The sequence below is a fragment of the Phodopus roborovskii genome, unplaced genomic scaffold, assembly GCF_943737965.1.
Source record: "Phodopus roborovskii unplaced genomic scaffold, PHOROB, whole genome shotgun sequence".
Taxonomy (NCBI): Eukaryota; Metazoa; Chordata; class Mammalia; order Rodentia; family Cricetidae; genus Phodopus; species Phodopus roborovskii.
The window spans coordinates 12881802-12901244 of record NW_026125295.1 but is presented as its reverse complement, the minus strand read 5'-3'; the positions used below and the strand labels follow the sequence as shown (position 1 = coordinate 12901244).

Here is a 19443-nt window from a genome sequence, read left to right as displayed (position 1 = left end):
CATATTGATTCTAACCCTCAAAGTCTATAAAGCCCAATTCAATTTTTTTGGGGGGTTGGTGGGGCTTTGAGACAGAGTTTCTGTGTCCTGGAACTAGCTCTATAGACCAGGCTAGCCTCGAACTAGGAGATCCACCTGTCTCTGCCTCCCAATCCTGAGATTAAAGGTGTGCGCCACCACATCTGACCTCCTCACTCCTTAACAACACTATAAAATCACCAGTCTAGCCTTGCAAATAGAGGTTTATTATAGTGAGGAAGAGGACTCAGCCCACTCAGTTCTCAAGAGCAGTGTTTCAAAACATACGCCATCAGAAAGCAGCAGTGTGCACCTTTTGTCACCACTCGAGCTATGCTCATATTGTCACACAGTGTTTTGGTAATCATGCTGCCAAAGGGGAAAAACAAACAAAGCATCAGTGAACAAACGGGAGGCGCCATACTAACTGATAACGGTTCTTTAATCACATTCCTAAGTTTGTTTAGAACTTTTAAATATTTACTTATTTATTCATGGTGTGTGTGTGTGTGTGTGTGTGTGTGTGTGTGTGTGTGTGTGTGAGACAGAATAACCTGTGGAAATCAGTTCTCTCCAAGAAAGTTCCAGAGACTCAAGCTCAGGCTGTCAGAATAGGTGGTAATTGCCTTAACTGCTAAGCCATCTCAGTATTTGTGTGTAAATAACTGCACACATTGGCAAAGGTCCTTCATAGTATGAGTGCTGATCCCAGCCTTCTGGGATAGACCTCCGCCACTGATCTGGGTTCTTTGATTGGGTATCTAAGCTTAGCAATAGAGGAGTTGGGTGTGATGCCACATGCTTTAAGTCACATCAATTTAGGAGACTCAAGCAGGATAGGTTAGTCGTCCTCCTCCATTTCCCCTCCCCTAACCAGGTTATGTTGAGAACACAGCAAAATGCCCTAAAGTTTTAGGGTAAATTTCATTAGCAGAATTCATACTTTACCTGTGCAAGGCCTGGGGTTGACTCCCCCCACATAAAAACAAAATGCTTTCCCCAAATTGGTAAATTTACAGAGTCAAAAGCTGATCAAGCCCAAGCACATTAAATTCCAAACATTCACACAAGATCAACATAACCAAACTTCTAAAAACTGAACAAAAGTTGGGTGATGGTGGCACATGCTTTTGATCCCAGCACTCAGAAGGCAGGGGCAGGCAGATCTCAGAGTTTGAGGCCATCCTGACCTACAGAGTGAGTTCCAGGACAGCCACAGCTACACAGAGAAGCCCTGTGGTGGGAGGGAGGGCACACACAACACTAAACAAACTGAAATCAGAAGGATATTACACCTGGATCTACAAAAATGACAGACTATAATGACAATAGTTCTCCCAACAAGGCAGGACACAGTAAAGCCCCTTTCAAATCCTGAAAGAATAAACTAATACCGATTAAAAGACTGAGACTAGCCAGGTAGTGATGACACATGCACTTGGGAGGCAGAGGCAGGTGGATCTCTGAGAGTTCCAGACCAGCCTGGTCTACAGAGCTAGTTCCAGGACAGCCTCCAAAGCCACAGAGAAACCCTGTCTCGAAAAACCAAACCAAACTAAAAACAAAACAAAAAACAAAAGACTGAGACTGAGTAAGACAGAAGAGGTCAGGAGTTCAAAGCAAGCTTTGGATATAGTACATAAAGCTTTAGGCTAGCCTTGGCTACATAACAAGGTCAGCCTGGGTTATATAAGAGGTCTCAAACCCACCCCCCCACACACACACACATGAGCACAATTCCTGGTTTTATGTAATGCTGAGATCATAAACCCAGCTAGTCATATTTTTACAGAAACTTCAATTTTTCTCATTTATTATTATTATTATTGGGTTTTTTTCGAGACAGGGTTTCTCTGTGTAGTTTTGGAGGCTGTCCTGGAACTTGCTCTGTAGACCAGGCTAGCCTCGAACTAGGAGATCCACCTGCCTCTGCCTCCCGAGTGCTGGGATTAAAGGTGTGTGCCACCAACGCCTGGCAATTTTTTTTAAATAAATTTTTATGCAGAGATTTGTGTTTTTTTTTTAAGGTAAAGTTTAAACCGCAGAGCAGAGCTTACCTTTGTGGCCCCATATGTCTTAGGTTTTGCAGGCGGTAACACCTCATGAGGTAATGACTTTTCTCCTCCCACTTGTACACCTCCAAACAGCCGTCAATAAATGTGACAATGACGTACACGGGATTCTTCAAAGGACATCCAGATGTGAGTGGACAGAGTCAAGGTCGGGTCACAATACAAGGAAAAGGGCCAATGAGGTGGGCCATCAGGTACGGGCACTTGCTGAGCAAGCTGACACTCTTGGCTCCCTCCCTTGAGCCCACGTAAGGGTGTAAGGAGAGTAGAGTATTAACTCCAGAAGGTTGGCCTCTGGCCACTGCATGTCCTGGCACATGCCCCAACAGTAATACATTAAAAAGTAGAAATTTAGCCAGGTGGTGGTACTGCATGCCTTTAATCCAAGTACTTGGGAGGCAGAGGCAGGGAGGATCTCCGAGTTTGAGGCTAGCCTGGTCTGCAGAGAGTTCCAGGATAACTAAGGGAACATAGAGAACTCCTGTCTCAAAAAGACAAAAACAGCAACAACAAAATCAAAAGAGCCCATTGGAAAGGAAGCGTCCCAAACATACCACCAGTAGCCGTATGATCTCTTCCGGGTAGTCCCGAAACATCTGCAGCTGGAGGCCCGTCATGCTGTACACTAATAAAGATGCCCCACTTGAACACACAATCACATTCTTATCACTGACTCCCATCCATTCTGGGCTCTCTATTTGATGTGGCAACTTGAAGCTTGCTATTGCACGTGCTGTTTCATACAAAAACACAGACAAAATACAGAAGCAATTTTTGAATCATTTAAGTCAGAGCAAAAAAAAAATCCTTATTGTTGAGTGAAAAGTACACCCTTATATGGGACCATGAAGATAGTCCAGTGGACCAACAAATCCATGTCTTTATCATGGAAAGGCAGGCTGCAACACAGAAACAATGTGGACACTCAATAGTAGCTCAATCATTGGGAAGACACCTGTACTAGGAAAGGACATTAGAACTCAGCCCCTAATACAGGATATAAATGGAAACATGCTGCCCAAAAGAGCAGGGTACAGCGTCCACTGAGTGTGACCAGGCATGGGTTCACATTCAGCTAAGGAGCCCTTTTGTTCCCTTTACAAAAGCCTTTAATCCCAGAGTTCAGTGGATTTGTGAGTTTGAGGCCAGCCTGATCTACAGAGCAAGATCCAGGACAGCCAGGGCTCTAGAGAAACCCTGTGTCCAAACACAAGAAACAAAAAACCAAAGTCATGCATTATGGCTTTATATGAGTACTTGTGGGAAAGAGAGGAGAAAATAGGATTTCTTTTAAAAATTGTTTTCACATGATTGATTAGGTTTGTGTAGATGTTCATGCCACAAACACATATGGCAATTGGGAGACAATTTGAGGAACTCAGTTCTCTCCTTTCTCCATGTGGGGCCCCAGGAATTAAACTAAGTTGTCAGCCGTGGCAGTTGAGTGTCCCTTATCTCTAAAGCTAATGGTTCCCAACCTTCCTAATGATGTGACCCTTTAATACAGTCCCTCATGTTGTGACCCCTCCCAGTCATAAAATTATTTTCATTGCTACCAAATAATTAATTTTGCTGTTTTGAGGCATGTGACACAAATAATAAAAGACCCAGAGACAAGATACTGGGGTTCAAGTTTCAAGCTGAAGATCAGAAAAAGCAAAGCAGTAGGCCACTAGCTCTTACCTCTACCTCAGACCAAAAGGGATGATCCTGGGTGGCCTTGAACTCACAGACACCCATCCCAAATCCTGGGAATAAAAGTGTGTGCCACCACTGCCTAGATTTTATAGCTAACGACTGTTGCAGGCTTTGCTTTCTAATACTTCAGGAAATCTTTATTAAATCATAAATATGTCACCACAGACGCTTCACCACAGAGGCACAATGTAAATATTTTTTTAGATAAAGATTTGCCGGAGGGGTCATGACTCACAGGGTTGAGAACCACTGCTGTAAGTATTTTGGCCGGCCCCATAATATAGGGGTTTTTGGTTTTGTTTGACTGTTTTTTTTTTTTTTCTTTTTTTGTGTTTTGTTTTTTGAGACAGGATTTCTCTGTAGCTTTGGAACCTGTCCAGGAAATTTCTCTGTAGATCAGGCTGGCCTCCAACTCAGAGATCCACCTGCCTCTGCCTCCTGAGTGCTGGAACTAAAGGCGAGCACCACCACCACCCAGTTGAGTTGTGTTTTTTGTTTATGCCATTATGCCTGGCTTGTGAAATGACTAAGGTGGTGAGGTTTACCTTCAACATTTATTTTGTTCTCTGTCTTTTCCAGTTCTATATCGAATGTGGCAAATCCTGAGGTTCTATAGGCACCTCTCTGGTACATCAGCGTTATCCGGTCTTCCCTCCGTGGGGTCCAGAAGCCTCTGATGCATAATGTAAATGAGATGACACAGAACACAGGGGTGGGATACTCTGCTGGCCTCAGTAAGCAGTCCATGAAAAACACCTGCAGAGAGAGTATCCCACAGTAGGTCAGTGAAGAGTATCCCACAGTAAGTCAGTGAAGAGTATCCCACAGTAAGTCAGTAGAGTATCCCACAGTAAGTCAGTAGAGTATCCCACAGTAAGTCAGTAGAGTATCCCACAGTAAGTCAGTAGAGTATCCCACAGTAAGTCAGTGAAGAGTATCCCACAGTAAGTCAGTGAAGAGTATCCCACAGCAGACTCCTCAGACAGACAGAAGTAGATTTTTTCCTGTCTGGGGCTGGCTGTTTGTTTGTTTTAATGAGGAGGCACTGAGACTATCTTATTGTAACCCAGACTGGCTCTGAAAGTACAGCAGTGTACAAAGGCAAATAAATATGCATGGGCCCTGAAGAAGCACTTGGCCTTTGAGCAGGCCATCTGCTTCACAGTACCTATGAACTAGGCACCACAGAACAGGGAGTTCAGAGGGAAGGGAGTATAAAGAGCATTGGTATCTGTGGATCCTCTCTTCCCACAGTCCATTGGCCACCAGGCCACAAGGGCAAGCAGGGCCTTGTCTGGCCTGTGAGCGTGCCAGAAATAGCCTTCCAGGAGACTGCTTCAGGGTTACAAATCAGCTTTATTTCAGAGTAAAGGAAATGCTGGGGATGGGACAGTGGCTGGGGCACATTGCATTAAACAGCAGCTCCTGTCTTAAGGTTCCCTGCACAGGGAGGGGGAAAGCTTCTGCAGGAACTGTGTCAAGGGTCACACCTGAGGTAAGTCAGGCATCCGTGCTTAGAGACTCTCCAAACAAAGTTCGACAGAGAGCAGGAAAACTTCAGGGGATGGGGGTGGGGTGGGGAAGTCTTCCGGATTGTGCCTAGCTCTTGAGAGTGCCACCAGGCCATGGTACGTCTGACCAGCAGGCTTGGTGGCACATGTCTGAAATCCAGCACCAGAGGTGGATTCCTGGGGAAGGCATGAGTGTATGTAGTTCAGTGAGTTCAGGGCCAGCGAAGTAAAGAGGGTTCCCAGGGACCCTTACTTCCCCTGCCTTTGGCAGAGCTGGTTTCAAGGACACCATTTACTAATAGACATTTGCCATTGTGTCTGGGCACCCCTGCTTCCCAGAGCTTTACTTCCTGACTGTAGGGATGGCTTCTGCTTGCGGTAGAGGATCAGCCTGCCTGATCCTCCCTGAGGGCTGGACCTCCCTTGACTCTCCCACCCACCCTGAGGTTCAAGTCGCTAGAACTGACCTACCTTTGGCAAGACGCGGGGCTGTTTCTTATTCAGAAAGACCCACTTGTTGTGAGGAGAGCAGTAGAGCTGGTTAATGGGGACGTCCATTGCATGGACTCTAGAAATAAGCAGTAAGTCGGGAATCCTATATGTGAAAAGGTCACCGGAAGTGCCACCGGCCTGAAATCAAAGCACCAGTAGCAGATCAGGAGGGAACCCTGAAGCAAGGAGGCGGCAGCCCGTGCAGGTCTGAGCACCAGCCTGCCTCACAGACCCCTGGATGATCCCACACAGTAAGATTTTCTAGGCTCAGTGGGTAAGAGCCTGTACTGTGTCTGCCCTGGGTGGCTATCCTTGTCTGCTCCAAGGGATTCGAATCTCCTAGACTTGTCTTGTGGGCACCTATACTCACACGCACGCGCGCGCACACACACACACACACACACACACACACACACACACACACACACACACACACACAGTCACATAATTAAAAATAGATCTGTAACAAAAATGAGACCTTCTGGGGCTAGAGAGGTGGGTTCAGCAGTTTTTAAGAGCACTTGTTCTAGAAAATACAGGTTCGACTCCAGCACTGACATGGCAGGTCACAACTGTAACTCTAGTCCCAGGGGTTTCAGTGACTTAATCTGCCTCTAAGGGCACTAAGCCTGTATCTGATGCATAGACACATACAGGAAAATACCCACACACAAAATTAATTTTTGAGGCAGGATTTCTGTAACTCTGGCTGTCCTGGACCAGGCTAGCCTTAACTCAGATCCACCAGACTCGCTGCTCATGAATTTTTTTTTTTTTTTAAAGAGACTTTTATAAGACCAGGTGGTGGTGTTTAATCCCAGCATTTGGGAGGCAGAGTCAGGCAGATCTCTGTGACTTTGAGGCCACCATGGTCTACATAGTGAGTTCCAGGACAGCCAGGACTATATCATATTTGACTCAAAAAACACAAATGATAGAGATTTTCTAAGCCCTAAAACAGTATTCCCCAAGGACTCACTGGGGTGTCAAGATCCTTTTTTTCCATAATATCTGATATGAAAAATGCACATTTTTCTCTCCACTGTCTTTGTTATTGAAGAGTTCATAATTTGGACAAACATTTGAAAGAAGCAAAGGTGTGATATCATCTAGAAATATTGTGTATTATATGTTATTTGTGCGTGCATGCATGTGTGTATTGTGTATTATATGTATATTTGTGCGTGTGTGCGTGTGTGCGTGTGTGTGTGTGTGTGTGTGTGTGTGTGTGTAGATGTGCATACATGGGGGCTAGAGAAGGGTGTCAGGTTCCTGTTCCATCAATCTCCACCTTATTCCCTTGAAATGGTCTCTTATTGAATCTGGAGCTAGGCTGGCTAGCATCCAACACGACCCAGTCATCCTTTTATTTCCAGTCCCAACACTAGGGTTGTTGGACATATTTAGCTACATCCCACTGTTTATGTGAGTGCCAGGGATTTGAACCCGGGTCTTCATGCTTGCACAGCAAACACTCCTACCCACTGAACCATCTATCCCCATTGTTGCTTTTAAAAGAATGGTTTAGGAGCAAATTGGGGGTGGCATACACACCTTTAATCCCAGCACTCCAGAGACAGAGGCAGGCAGATCACTGAGTTGGAGGCCAGCCTGGTGGTCTATACAGCAAGTTCTAGGACAGCAAGGCTACACAAAGAGACTCTTGTCTCAAACAACAGCCGCAACAAAAGATAGCATAGGAAATGTACATGAAGTTAAAGGCACAGACATTGATATAGCTATCATTTATTGGTCTACTGTTACTGACTCTCAGGGTTTGCAGAGAGGATGCCAAGAGGGCAATTTGGGGATCACTTACCAAGACGACTGGGCCATCCCTTGTAATGACAGCTTTCAGCGACTGACAGGAATCAGACATATGGCTGGTTGCCAGAGCATCCTTGTCAAGACAGTTCCACACTTTGATGGTTGAATCCAAATCGGTGGTGATCACAAGTTGCATCTCTGGGAGGGTAGCCAGTTTCAGGATATAGGTGGGCTGTACTGGACTTAACCAGGTCATAATACCCTAGGGAACAAGAGCAGCATTGTGTCTAACAAACTATTTGTACTGCTCTCACCCATCAATTTTACTTGAAAGCCCTTTCCAGACTGGAACCACTTCTTACAAGAAAAGGATATGGAAATTCTAAGCATCTCTAGCAAGCACAGTGGGCCTATAACCCTAGCCCAGGGAGGCAGAGGCAGGAGGATCACTACAAGTTTGAGGCAGCCTGGTCTACAATATCAAGTTGCAGCCCAGTTGGGCTACACTACAAGACTATCTCAAAAAAGAGACAACAAAAAAGAAAAATATGCTAGGAGGTGGTGGTACATGCCTTTAATCCCTGCACTCTGGAGGCAGAGGCAGGCAGATCTCCGAGTTTGAGGCCAGCCTGGTCTACAAAGCTACACAGAAAAACCAAAAAGTTAAATAAGTAAAAAGAAAAATATAAACATCTGGATTATCTGGGGGCAGGAGTGAATGTGAGAACAGGACATGTGCACCATGCTCAGAGGCAAACATTCCCTACACAGACTGTAAAGACCATGGCCGGTGAGTTTGCTCATCAGGTACTCGCTACCAAACCAGATGACATACATGAGTCCAATCCCCAGGAAGAGCATGGTGGAAGGAGAGAACCAGCAGCACTCACAAACATGTATGAAGATCAGTCACCCTGTACTCAAATCAGTTTTGCTTTTTACTAACAGTGCATCATGCAGCATGTTCCTATCATTGTGTCTTGTGAGGTTAGTATTTATTTATATTTTTTTATTTACTTTGAGACAGGGTCTCTCTACAGTTTTGGCGGTCCTGAAACTTCACTATATATAAACCAGGGTGGCCTCAAACTCAGATATCCACCTGCCTTTGCCACCCGAGTACTGAGGTTAAAGGCCTGGACCACCACCTCTAGAAGTATTAAGTTTGGTTTTTCAGGGGTTGGTTTTTTTTGAGACAGGGTTTCTGAGTAGCCCTAGCTGTCCTGGAACTCACTCTATAGACCAGATTGACCTTGAACTCAGATTCACCTGCCTCTGCCTCCCAAGTGCTGGGGTTAAAGGCTTGTGCCACTATGCCCGGCTTAGTACTAAGTTTTGTAACACATGAAACCTATTTGCAATGAATTAATCTTTGCAAAACTTGTTACTGTATCATCAGTTCTTATACACTGCAAACAAAAATGGGTTCTCATACAGACTTTTCTTTAGCTTAAGAAATAACACACAAAACACCCACACCCCCAAACTCACACCCCCCCACACCCCACAAGTTAAAAACAAAAGCCAAAAGCATAAATATTAATGTGAACTTAGTAAAAAATATAGGCAACAACCAATATAACCATTTCTAAGCCCTAACTCCATTAGCATGGGAACTATTAGTAATGCCTTCCTCCCCCTAAATGTAATCTCCCCTTTGAGTTAACATCTGTCACTAAAATATGACTACCAGTTTGATTCCTTTGAAAGGCAACCTGTTCAAGTGTTTAGTACCAGGTAGCCTATGACTCTAAGTCTCATGAGGTTGAAATCAAGTTCTACTCTTAGCTCCCTGTGCCAGGTATGCTGATCCACTACTGAATCCTAGCACTCAGAGGCAGAACTAAGAGGTTGCCCATGAGTCTGAGGCCAGCCTGGGCTGCCTCGTAAGTTCTAGGACCATCTGATAGTCTGTAGTAAACAACCTCCCAAAACAAAATGACCAAAAAACCTCCAACCTTAAGATCACCCAGTTCATTGTGGTACATTCACTTTCCTGCAAGTGACAATGTTTCTAAACATTTGTGACCTAACAAACAAGTCTGTGACCTGTCAAACAAACAAAAACAAAACACATTTGCTGTGTTGTTGGCCCATGCCTTTAGTCACAGTGCTCAGGAGGCAGGCAGATCTCTGTTGAGTTAGAGGCTAGCCTGGTCTACATAGTTCCAGGCCAGCCAGAACTGCAGGGTGAGACCTTCTCTCAAATAATGTTCATTCCATCATTATATAATACAGACAAGAAGGAAACAGATGCCAGGCAGAGGTGGTGCACGCCTTTAATCCCAGCACTCGGGAGGCAGAGGCAGACAGATATCTACTGTGAATGGCCATAACTGTGAAGTGCAGTTTTTTGCCGCTTATGCTGAGTCAGGAATCTTCCCTTAAAGGAGCCACGCGAATATCTGCTTGTCTCTAGCAAAGCAGAGTTCAACTGAGAAAAATGCTGCTACCAAGAAACCTTGCTTGTCTCTGTTCTTTTGTTTCTAAAACCCTTTTTTAAGCTTTTGCTAAATTTTAAGTGGAAGTTCTTATTAACCACATGGGCGCCATTCTTTGGGTATCAAAGAAGGCAAGGGCATTCCAGGCTGTAGAGAGCCCATTGGCTGGATAACTTTATTGATGGCTCTCAGGTCTGTAAGCATTCTCCATTTACCAGATTTCTTTTTGATCACAAATACAGGAGAATTCCAAGGGCTGGTTGATTCCTCAATATGTCCAGCATTTAGCTGTTCCTGAACCAGGCTTTCTAAAGCTTCTAACTTCTCAGAGGTCATAGGCCATTGTCCTACCCAGACAGGTTCCTCTGTTAGCCATTTTAAAGGTAGGGCTTTTGGTTCCTCTGTTTGTTCAGCATTTGTATTTTGTTTTTGTACTGCCTGGATATTTGGTCTCTGTCTTGTATAGTACTTAACAGTATTCTTTCCACAATCATGAGGTCGTCTATGGTTCCTATCTAATACAGGAGGAATGTTAATCTGTGTATTCCATTGCTGTAATAGATCACGACCCCATAAATTTATCACTACATCAGCCACATATGGTCTCAACCTCCCTCTCTGTCCTTCTGGTCCTATACATTCAATCCATCTCGTGCTTTGTTTTACCTGAGACAGGGTTCCAATCCCTAAGAATTGAACATTTACCTCATGCAGGGGCCATCTTTGAGGCCAAGATTTATTCAGGGTTAGGGTTAGGGTTAGGGTTAGGGTTAGGGTTAGGGTTAGGGTTCTGGTCTCCGAATGGAGGCGTGGGTTCGTATCCCACTTCTGACACCAGATATTGCGGTAAATAAGGATCAGGATAAACAAATAGGCCGAATAGATGTTTATTCAGGGAGAAATAACTTACAACCTAGACAGATGAACACCAGGAAATTCAACCCGATCCTCTCCTGTCCGAGTCACGCCAGAAAGAGAGCGCCTTCCTGGCCCCCTCCGACCTCCTTCCTCAGGTCACCTCTGCCCATCGCTCCACTCCCCAATGGGCGTGGTCAGTGCTACAGAAGGACTATCTCACTACAGATATCTGAGTTCGAGACCACTCTGGTCTACAGAGCAAATTCCAAGACAGCTAAGGCTGTTACACAGAGAAACCCTGTCTCATAAAACAAAACCAACCAACCAACCAGAAAAATATTTGAGAGAACAGAATAAACAGTATACTTATAAAGGCATCCAGCATTTATTCACCCTATGGAGGATGGGGGACACAGGCACATAGCTGTACTTTAATACATGACTACAGAGCACTGGCAGTCAACCATAGCGGGGGGAAAAAATGAAAACTTGAGAACTCAGAACAGGGAAGGACACACCAAGAGAAACAAGAATATTGTCACCTACTGTTAGTATCTCCATCTAGAAGAGGCCCATTTGTCCCGCTACAGAGACAAAGAATTTATTTCACCTGCCAGAGCCCCCATAAAATGCTGTAACCAGGAGCCACCTCTAGAAGAAAGCTAGCATCTACATTTAGACTGATCTGGAAGAAAGCCTGCACACCCCACACCAGGGACCCCCATACACAGCTCTAGGGGTGAGAAAGCCTGCACACCCCACACCAGGGACCCCCCATACACAGCTCTAGGGGTGAGAAAGCCTGCACACCCCACACCAGGGACCCCCATACACAGCTCTAGGGGTGAGAAAGCCTGCACACCCCACACCAGGGACCCCCATACACAGCTCTGGGGGTGAGAAAGCCTGCACACCCCACACCAGGGACCCCCCATACACAGCTCTAGGGGTGAGAAAGCCTGCATGCCCCAAGCCTAGGAACCTCATAGACTACTTTGGGAGTAAGGAAGCTTGCACACACCCCATACCTGGGACCCATACACTGCTCTAGGATTGTGGAAGTCTGTACATCCCCTGCCTGGGACCCCTTAGACATTCTACTATACTGTCTCAGCACGTGGTTGTCTCACAAGAGTACACAAGAGAAACCCTTGCACAAACCAACAGGGAGCGCACAGTGGAGATTTGGCATCATGATGTGGAGATAAACCTTGGGTACCGCCCTTAACCTCATGCATGGTCAGTCCTGAGTACTTTCCCATAGGGACTAGGGTGAAGAGTGTCCAGTATGGTCCTTACCATTCCTCTCCCAGAGCTGCATATGGGCTCCAATCTTTAACAAAGCAGATGGGGGAAGAGAACTGAGATTTCCCGGATTCTCCACCTACACAGGTGTACTGGTACTGCATCAATGCTGTCATAGCCCCCACTGTCCTTCCTCCCCTAAGACACACAGCTTAAGAAGGTCCCGGGAAAAACTAACCCACTGACAGCCACATTCTGTTCTGTTTAGCTCCTGTGATAAGGTACACCAATCCCTGGCAGACACTACCATAGAACCAATCATGGCAAAAACAGGCTGTGTCAATTACCCCATCCCCAGGAGGGTAGAGCTCCCGCTCCCAGGCAGGCACCAAGAAGGTTTGGCAGATCCAAGAATCACACAAACTTTGCTTCCACAACACCTACATGGGTTCCTTACATTGATCCAGTCGCAGCTTGATAAATCAGTGTGTTAGTACCACGGGAGTCTCCCTATAAGGTCAGAAAGAAATTGACACATTTCTTTAGTAAAACCTGCTAAAACTAAGAGGATATTAAAAACACTGAAGAGATCAAGAGCAGGTAACAAAGCTTAGCTTGTAGCAAAAAAACCTCCCAAGATACACCTCACCATTAAAGGCAGACACTATCCTGAGTAAAAGGATGGGAAAGGGAATTTAAGCAAATGGACCTAAGAAACAAACAGGTGTTTAACTATCTGACAAAACAGACTTCAAGCTGAAACTAGTCAGAAGAGAAAGATCCACCAAGAGAACTCACCAAGAGAACATTACAATTCTAAGTATATGCACCAAACAACGGGGTAAAATAAATACCCCTGGGAAGCCACAGATCGATCCCAGCACGATAGCACTGGGTGACTTCAATACCCCCTCTCACCAAATAGCAGGGCCTCCAGACAGAAGAATAAGCAGAAATACTGAAGTAAATGACATCATAGATTTAAAAATTAGGAGACATCTATAGAACACTCTATCCAAATATTGCAGCATGTACAGTGAATATTGTAAGAGGGTATACTGGAATAAAATGATAACCAACAGCCATAGGATCTCTAGAACATATGCAAACTCATGAAGATCAAACTGATGAATGGGGTCACTGAAGAAATCAAAAGGGTAAAAAAGTTCCTAATATTGAATGAAGACAAAACCACAACATATAAAAACCATGAGATACAGTGAAAGCAGTCCCAAGAGAAAAGTTTACAGATCCAAGCTCCTGCATTAATGCATCAGAGAGGGTCAGAGACAGGAGAAATCATGAGCCACAGTCAGGGGCAGGTGAATCTGAGTTCCAGGCTAACCAGGGCTACACAGTGAGACCTTGTCTCAAAATAAACCTTTTTTCAGAGAAAACTCAAAAATAACTATATGCCTGGGAAATAAAACACTCCAACCTCAGTTATACATAAATGAATCACTAAGCTCCAGGCGAAGGGGCCAGCAGGTAAGGGCACTTGCCACCAAGACTGATAATCTAAGTTCAATTACGTGACACCCATATGATGGAGGGAGCCGACTCCCACAGGCTAGCCTCTGACCTTCACATATGCCATGGGTTTGTATACTCGAGTATGTACACATGCATGTACACATACATACACAAACACATGTACAATAAAGAGATGGGTTAGAAATTAGTGAAATGAAAATAAAAACAAAGTAAATTACCCACATCGATAAAGTTACAGAAGGGAAGCCATTATGACAGATATCAGCAAAATTCAGAAGCAATTAGACCATACCTTAAAAATATTTTTTTCAATAAATTGAAAAATAAAAATGGATACATTTCTAGTTGTATATGACCTACTAAAATTAAACTGAGAAATGAACAGGAATGTACACATGTATGTATACCACACAAAACACACAAAAAAGGGGGGGAAAGAACAAAAGCCCCAGAGCTGGAGCTGGGGAGATGGCTCAGAGGTTAGGAGCACTGACTGTTCTCCCAGAGGTCCTGAGTTCAATTCCCATCAACCACATGGTGGCTCACAACCATCTGTAATGAGATCTGGTGCCCTCTGCTGACACGCAGGAAGAACAGTGTGTACATAGTAAGTATCTTTAGAAAATTTTTTTCAGGGTCAGATTGATTCCCTGGTCAATTTTACCAAACCTTCAAAACAAAACTAACACTAATGTTTCTCAAACTATTGTCAAATGTATGTTTGTGTGTGTGTGTGTGTGTGTGTGTGTGTGTGTGTGTGTGTGTGATTTTTGAAACAGGGTTTCTCTGTGTAGCCTTGGTTATCCTGGAACTTGCTCTGTAGACCAAACAAAAAACCTCAAAGCATTTCCAGAAACATAAGAAAGACAAGGAGAGCCACACTTTCCACTCTTATTTTACTCTTAAAACCACATGGTATTTTAGCTAGAGCAATAAACCAACAGAAACAAACAAAGGGATGTCGATAGGAAGGAAGAGAAGCTAAAGTAGCCTTATTTGCAAACACTGATTCTGTCCTTAAGAGATCCTGAAGACTCCACCAGAAAACTCTTTAAGACTGATTAAGCATCCAGCAAATTGACAGGCTACAAAATTAAGATGAAACAAAGATAAACCAGTGGCCTTCCTATTATCAATAAACAAAGTGAAGGAGCTACCAGGGAAGCAACCATATTCACAACATCCTCAGAACAAAACCCTGGAGTAAGGGACTGGAGCAGTTAAGAGCAATTTCTGCTCTTACAGAGGACCCCAACTGGGCTCTCAGAGCCTAAACAGCATTTCACAGTCTCCTGTAACAATCCAATACTCTCTGGCCTCTGGCTTCCCACCAGCCACAAACTCACACAGGCACGCAACATAAAATAAAAAACAAGTATTTAAAAAAAATACCTGAAAGTAAGACAGGCAGTTGTGCACACCTTTAATCCCAGCACTTGGGAGGCAGAGGCAGGAAGATCTCTTGCTAATTTGAGGCCAGCCTGGTCTACAGAGGGAGTTCCAGGACAGCTAGGGCTACCCAGAGAAACACTGTCTCAAGAAACAAAAACAAAATACCTTTGGTAAACCTAGAGTCTGTGAAAGGTCTCTAAAATGAAAACTTGAAGACATCAGAGGCACTGGGAGGGTGACTCAGCAAGGAACTTGGGTTCAATGCCCAGCATCCACAGCTCACCGCCAACTGTAACTACAATTCTAAGGGATCTGACTCCATCCTGTGGCCTCCTCAGGCTTCGGGAACACATGTGGTGCACATCTATATATTCGGGGGAAACATTCATACACATAAAATGAATAAATTAAGAAAAAAGAGGGAGGAACCAGGAGTGATGGATGGTGCACACCTTAAACCCAAGTACTGGGAGGCAGAGGCAAGTCAGTCTACACAGGGAGTTCCAGGACGGCATGGGCTGTACAGGGAGACCCTGTCTCAACAATGAAAAAGTGAATTCAGGATCAGGGTTCCATCCAGCTCAGTTTTTCTCCTCCTCCAGACTCACCTTTCTAATATCCCAGGTGGTAAGCTTTGTCATGGAAGTTACCAAACACACCACCGATTTTCCTTGTCCGTCCACTGTTAAGCCACTCTCTGAGAGGTAGCTCGCATTTCCCAGAGTTCCTGCAAGGAAAAGAAATCCCAACAGTATTTGGACACTAGATAGTTGAAGGGTGACAGACAAACTAGAAAAGGTAAGCTTTCCATTCCCTCTCCCTTTGTAGGAAGGCTTGGGTAACCGCTGTGGAAAGGGTGGGGAGTTAGCCAAACAAACTACAGGTTGGCCACTGGCCCAAGTATTTTTACTCTTTATCTGTTTCTATAGATACAAAATGGGTACTGGGGGCAAGGGATGTAACTCGGTCGTTGGAGTGCTAGGTTCTATTCCTAGAATCCCATAAACCCTAATCCCAGAACTCATTTGGAGACAGAAAGACCCAAAGTTCAAGGTCATTGCTGTTTGCTACATGGAGAGTTTGAGGTCAGCCTAGAGTACATGACACCCTTTCTTAAAAAAAAAAAAGACAGATGTGGTGGTGTACCTCCAGTCCAGTCCCAAAGCCAGCCTGGTCTACATTCTGAGTTCCAGGCCAGACATACACTTGATGTGGTATGTAAATACAATACATACATCACATATGTACACACTAAAAATAATGTAAAAAATATGAAGTATCTTCCCATCAGAAAACTGTTGCAAGGAGGTTTTTAGTGAAAGGTAAATAGTAAAGCTTGTGCTATTTAGTAATTCCCCCCATTCAGTTCTCTCTGTATTCTGGGAGGGTAGGAAGTCTCTGGGGAAATGGAGTATTAGGGCTGGGCTAGCTTTATGACGCTGAGAATCACTCTGGGTCTCCCACGCCAGGGTTGGCTCCAGGACCAGACCCAAGCCCATTAAATTTTACTCCCTTTCTCTCTTGTGCACCCTCTCTCACTCTGAGACAGTGTTTCTCTGTGTAGTCCTAGCTGTCCTGGAACTAGCTCTTATAGACCAGGCTGGCCTTGAATTCCACCTGCCTCTGCCTCTCAAGTGCTGGGATTAAAGGTGTGCACCACCACTGCCAGGCTCCCTTCTTTTATTAAATGAGAATATAAGACTGCATAGAATGGGGAAAATATCGAGTGGGTGTCTCTTCTAAGACATCCATGCCCATACCAAAGTCCCCGGGCATTTCTCTGTAGATGATGTCTTCTGGCTTTGCCTGGGACAAAGAGTGCTCTTGCCTTATCTTCTGAAGGAAGAACAGCTTCCACCTCTGTTTGCCCCTCCACTTTAGAAGCATGTCTGGATAGAACCATCTCTTCAGACACAGCTTCCTGCAAGGCACAGTCCCAGAGAGCTCAGAGCCACTGTCTCCATCACATTCATCTCCCTGGGTCTATCTCACACACCAGAGGTCCAGTGCAGACTCAGGAGCTCTCCACCCCCGCCCCTGCCCCTTTCCTTACCTCCAGAGGAAATCACTGTCTGCAAGCTCATTCCAATTCTACAGGAGAAAAAGGAGTCTCAGCCAATAGTCCTCCCTATTTGTTCTGTGCTGGGCCTACACAGGTTCATCAAACTTCACCCCAGCTCTCCAGGCCCACAGGCCCAGCTAGCCTGGGAAGAGCTACCCCAAGCAAACACAAGTCACCTGTGAGAGCTTGGAGGATGGAGGGCCAGTCTCTAAACCTTTGACATGGGACCCTCAAGGGCTTTACACAAAAGCAGCCTACACCCACACACCAGCTTGTTGCTTTCATTTAACAGAATTTTGGCGTTGCCATCATTGTTTTGCAATGGGTCTCTAGTAGCCTAGGCTGGCTTTAAATTCCCCATTTAATTGCCTATGACCCAAACTCCTGATCCTCTTGTTTGTATCTCATTACAGGGGTCCACCAGCACTCCTGACTCATTTAACAGGAATTGAGGTCTTCACAGTGAATGGTGCTAGCCCATATGCCTTCAACGTATCCCTTTGCTATTCTGGAGTTTCACACTGCCATTCATAAGAGAAACAGATGAGCCACCGAGATGCTAGTGTCAGAACTGAACGGACAGGTCTGAAGGAGGCTGTGTGAGTGTGTGCTGGGATAGCCAATTCCATGGTGTGTGTGTGTGTGTGTGTGTGTGTGTGTGTGTGTGTGTGTGTGTGTGTAAGGCCAATGGGTCCTTCTGTAGGAATATATAACTTGCAGGAGTTCAGGTGTGGAGCTGGTCAATTGGACAACAGTAAAAAGTGAAGTTTTTACCTTGTTCACTTGGGCAGCTTGGAGCAAGCTGAAGGCATCCAGATAGGAGAAGATTTCCAGCACTGGCACACTAGGCAAATGGATCTCCATCTTACACGGCCCGAGCTCACTCTCCTCTTCTCCCCGGTTTGCTGTGATTTTAAAGGCTTGGCCAAAGATGGCAGCGTTTCGTGGGATTGCCATCTGCAGCGCATCAGTCTTGGATTGAAGTCAGCTGCAGGCCTGTAGGCTCTCAGCCTAACCCGCACTCATGTCTACCCTGAAGCCAGATGCCCACAGCTGAGAGTGGTCACACTTAAATTCACTGTGCAGTGTTGTTGATTGCATAGATGAGCTCAACACTACTTTCTGGATCTGTGCACCAAAGGTACATGACCTGGAAAAGCACTGACTGCTGATGTATGTGGCAGAACTTTCTAGAAAATATCAAGTAACACACTCATTTTCAACAGGTTCAATTGATTATGTGAATCCCATTAGGCTGCTCCAAATCACTGGCTTAGGGAATATGCTTTCCATGTCCATGTCTACCTTGAGAATGGAATTAGATTGGTAGGGTCCCTCTCTCAGTGAGAGTTTGTACTTGCCTAATAAAGGGGCACCTTAAGCCTGCTGCTGGCTTCTGTGCACACACATGCCAACACACACACACACACACACACACATGCAATGCATATAGGCACTTACACACACACTACACATGAATTCTAGGTCAACCTAGGCTAAAGAATGAAACTCTGTCTAAAAAAAAAAAAAAAAAAAAAAAAAAAGCCTCATGCTGATTTTATTCAAGCTTACATTACTAATTAGAAGGTATTTTTGTACAAAATTACATTCTCCTGTGCATCCACAGAGTAGAGCTTTTGTCCTGGACCTTCAGTAGCTGGGATCCTTTTTCCTTTAAGACAAAAACTCAAGGAATCTATCATTCAGCTAGAGTACACACACATACAAACATATGTATATACACACATGTAGGCACACATAAGCACACATATATACTATGGTCATATGCATATATACACACAGATACAAGCATGAACACACACACACAATGCTCATATACATACACACATGTAGACACACTTTTTAGACTATGCTGCCCACTGATTCCAATTGAAAATAGTTCTGAGGACCGCAGACACCACCACTGATTTGATAGCACGGAGTAGGGAGGTCAGAACATGAAGGGCCCTGAAAAGCTAAAGCTGTCTGAAGACAGCGTTACAGGCCACAGTACAGGCCCTACGAGGATTGAAACACCTCCTTGTGCTACAGTTTTGTCAATTTCCTTCCTTCTTTCTCCCTCCCTCCCTTCCTTCTTTCCTTCTTTCCTTCCTTCCCCCCTTCCTCTCTCCTTTATTTTATTTTGAGAAAGGGTCTAACAATCTAGCCCTGGCTGACTAGTCTGGAACTTGATGTATAGACCAGGCTGGCCTCAGACTTAGAGATCTGTCTGCCTTCGTTTGAATTTTCTGTTTGCATGTTTGCTGAGCCAGAGGATGGCCCTGCCTTCCTTCTCTGAGTACCTGGTTTAGGTATTCAAACAAGCTGTTTGAGGCATTATTATCCCAACCCCCTTAACAAGGGACATTTGCTATCCACGTGGGAGACTTGAT

The 19443-nt window shown here is 44.9% G+C and overlaps 1 protein-coding gene across 1 annotated transcript; it reads right to left on the bottom strand.

The window, feature by feature from the left end:
* Positions 1–281: 281 nt before the first annotated feature.
* On the bottom strand, positions 282–17928 carry Fbxw12 (F-box and WD repeat domain containing 12). Its single transcript, XM_051173431.1, has 10 exons — positions 17825–17928; positions 17042–17079; positions 16749–16909; positions 15597–15715; positions 7611–7820; positions 5771–5929; positions 4334–4544; positions 2645–2823; positions 2076–2200; positions 282–387 (listed from the first exon to the last, which is right to left on the bottom strand). The coding sequence occupies exons 1-10, from the start codon at positions 17912–17914 to the stop codon at positions 282–284; spliced, it is 1398 nt and encodes a 465-aa protein (XP_051029388.1). The 5' UTR covers positions 17915–17928.
* Between the last annotated feature and the right edge of the window lie 1515 nt (positions 17929–19443).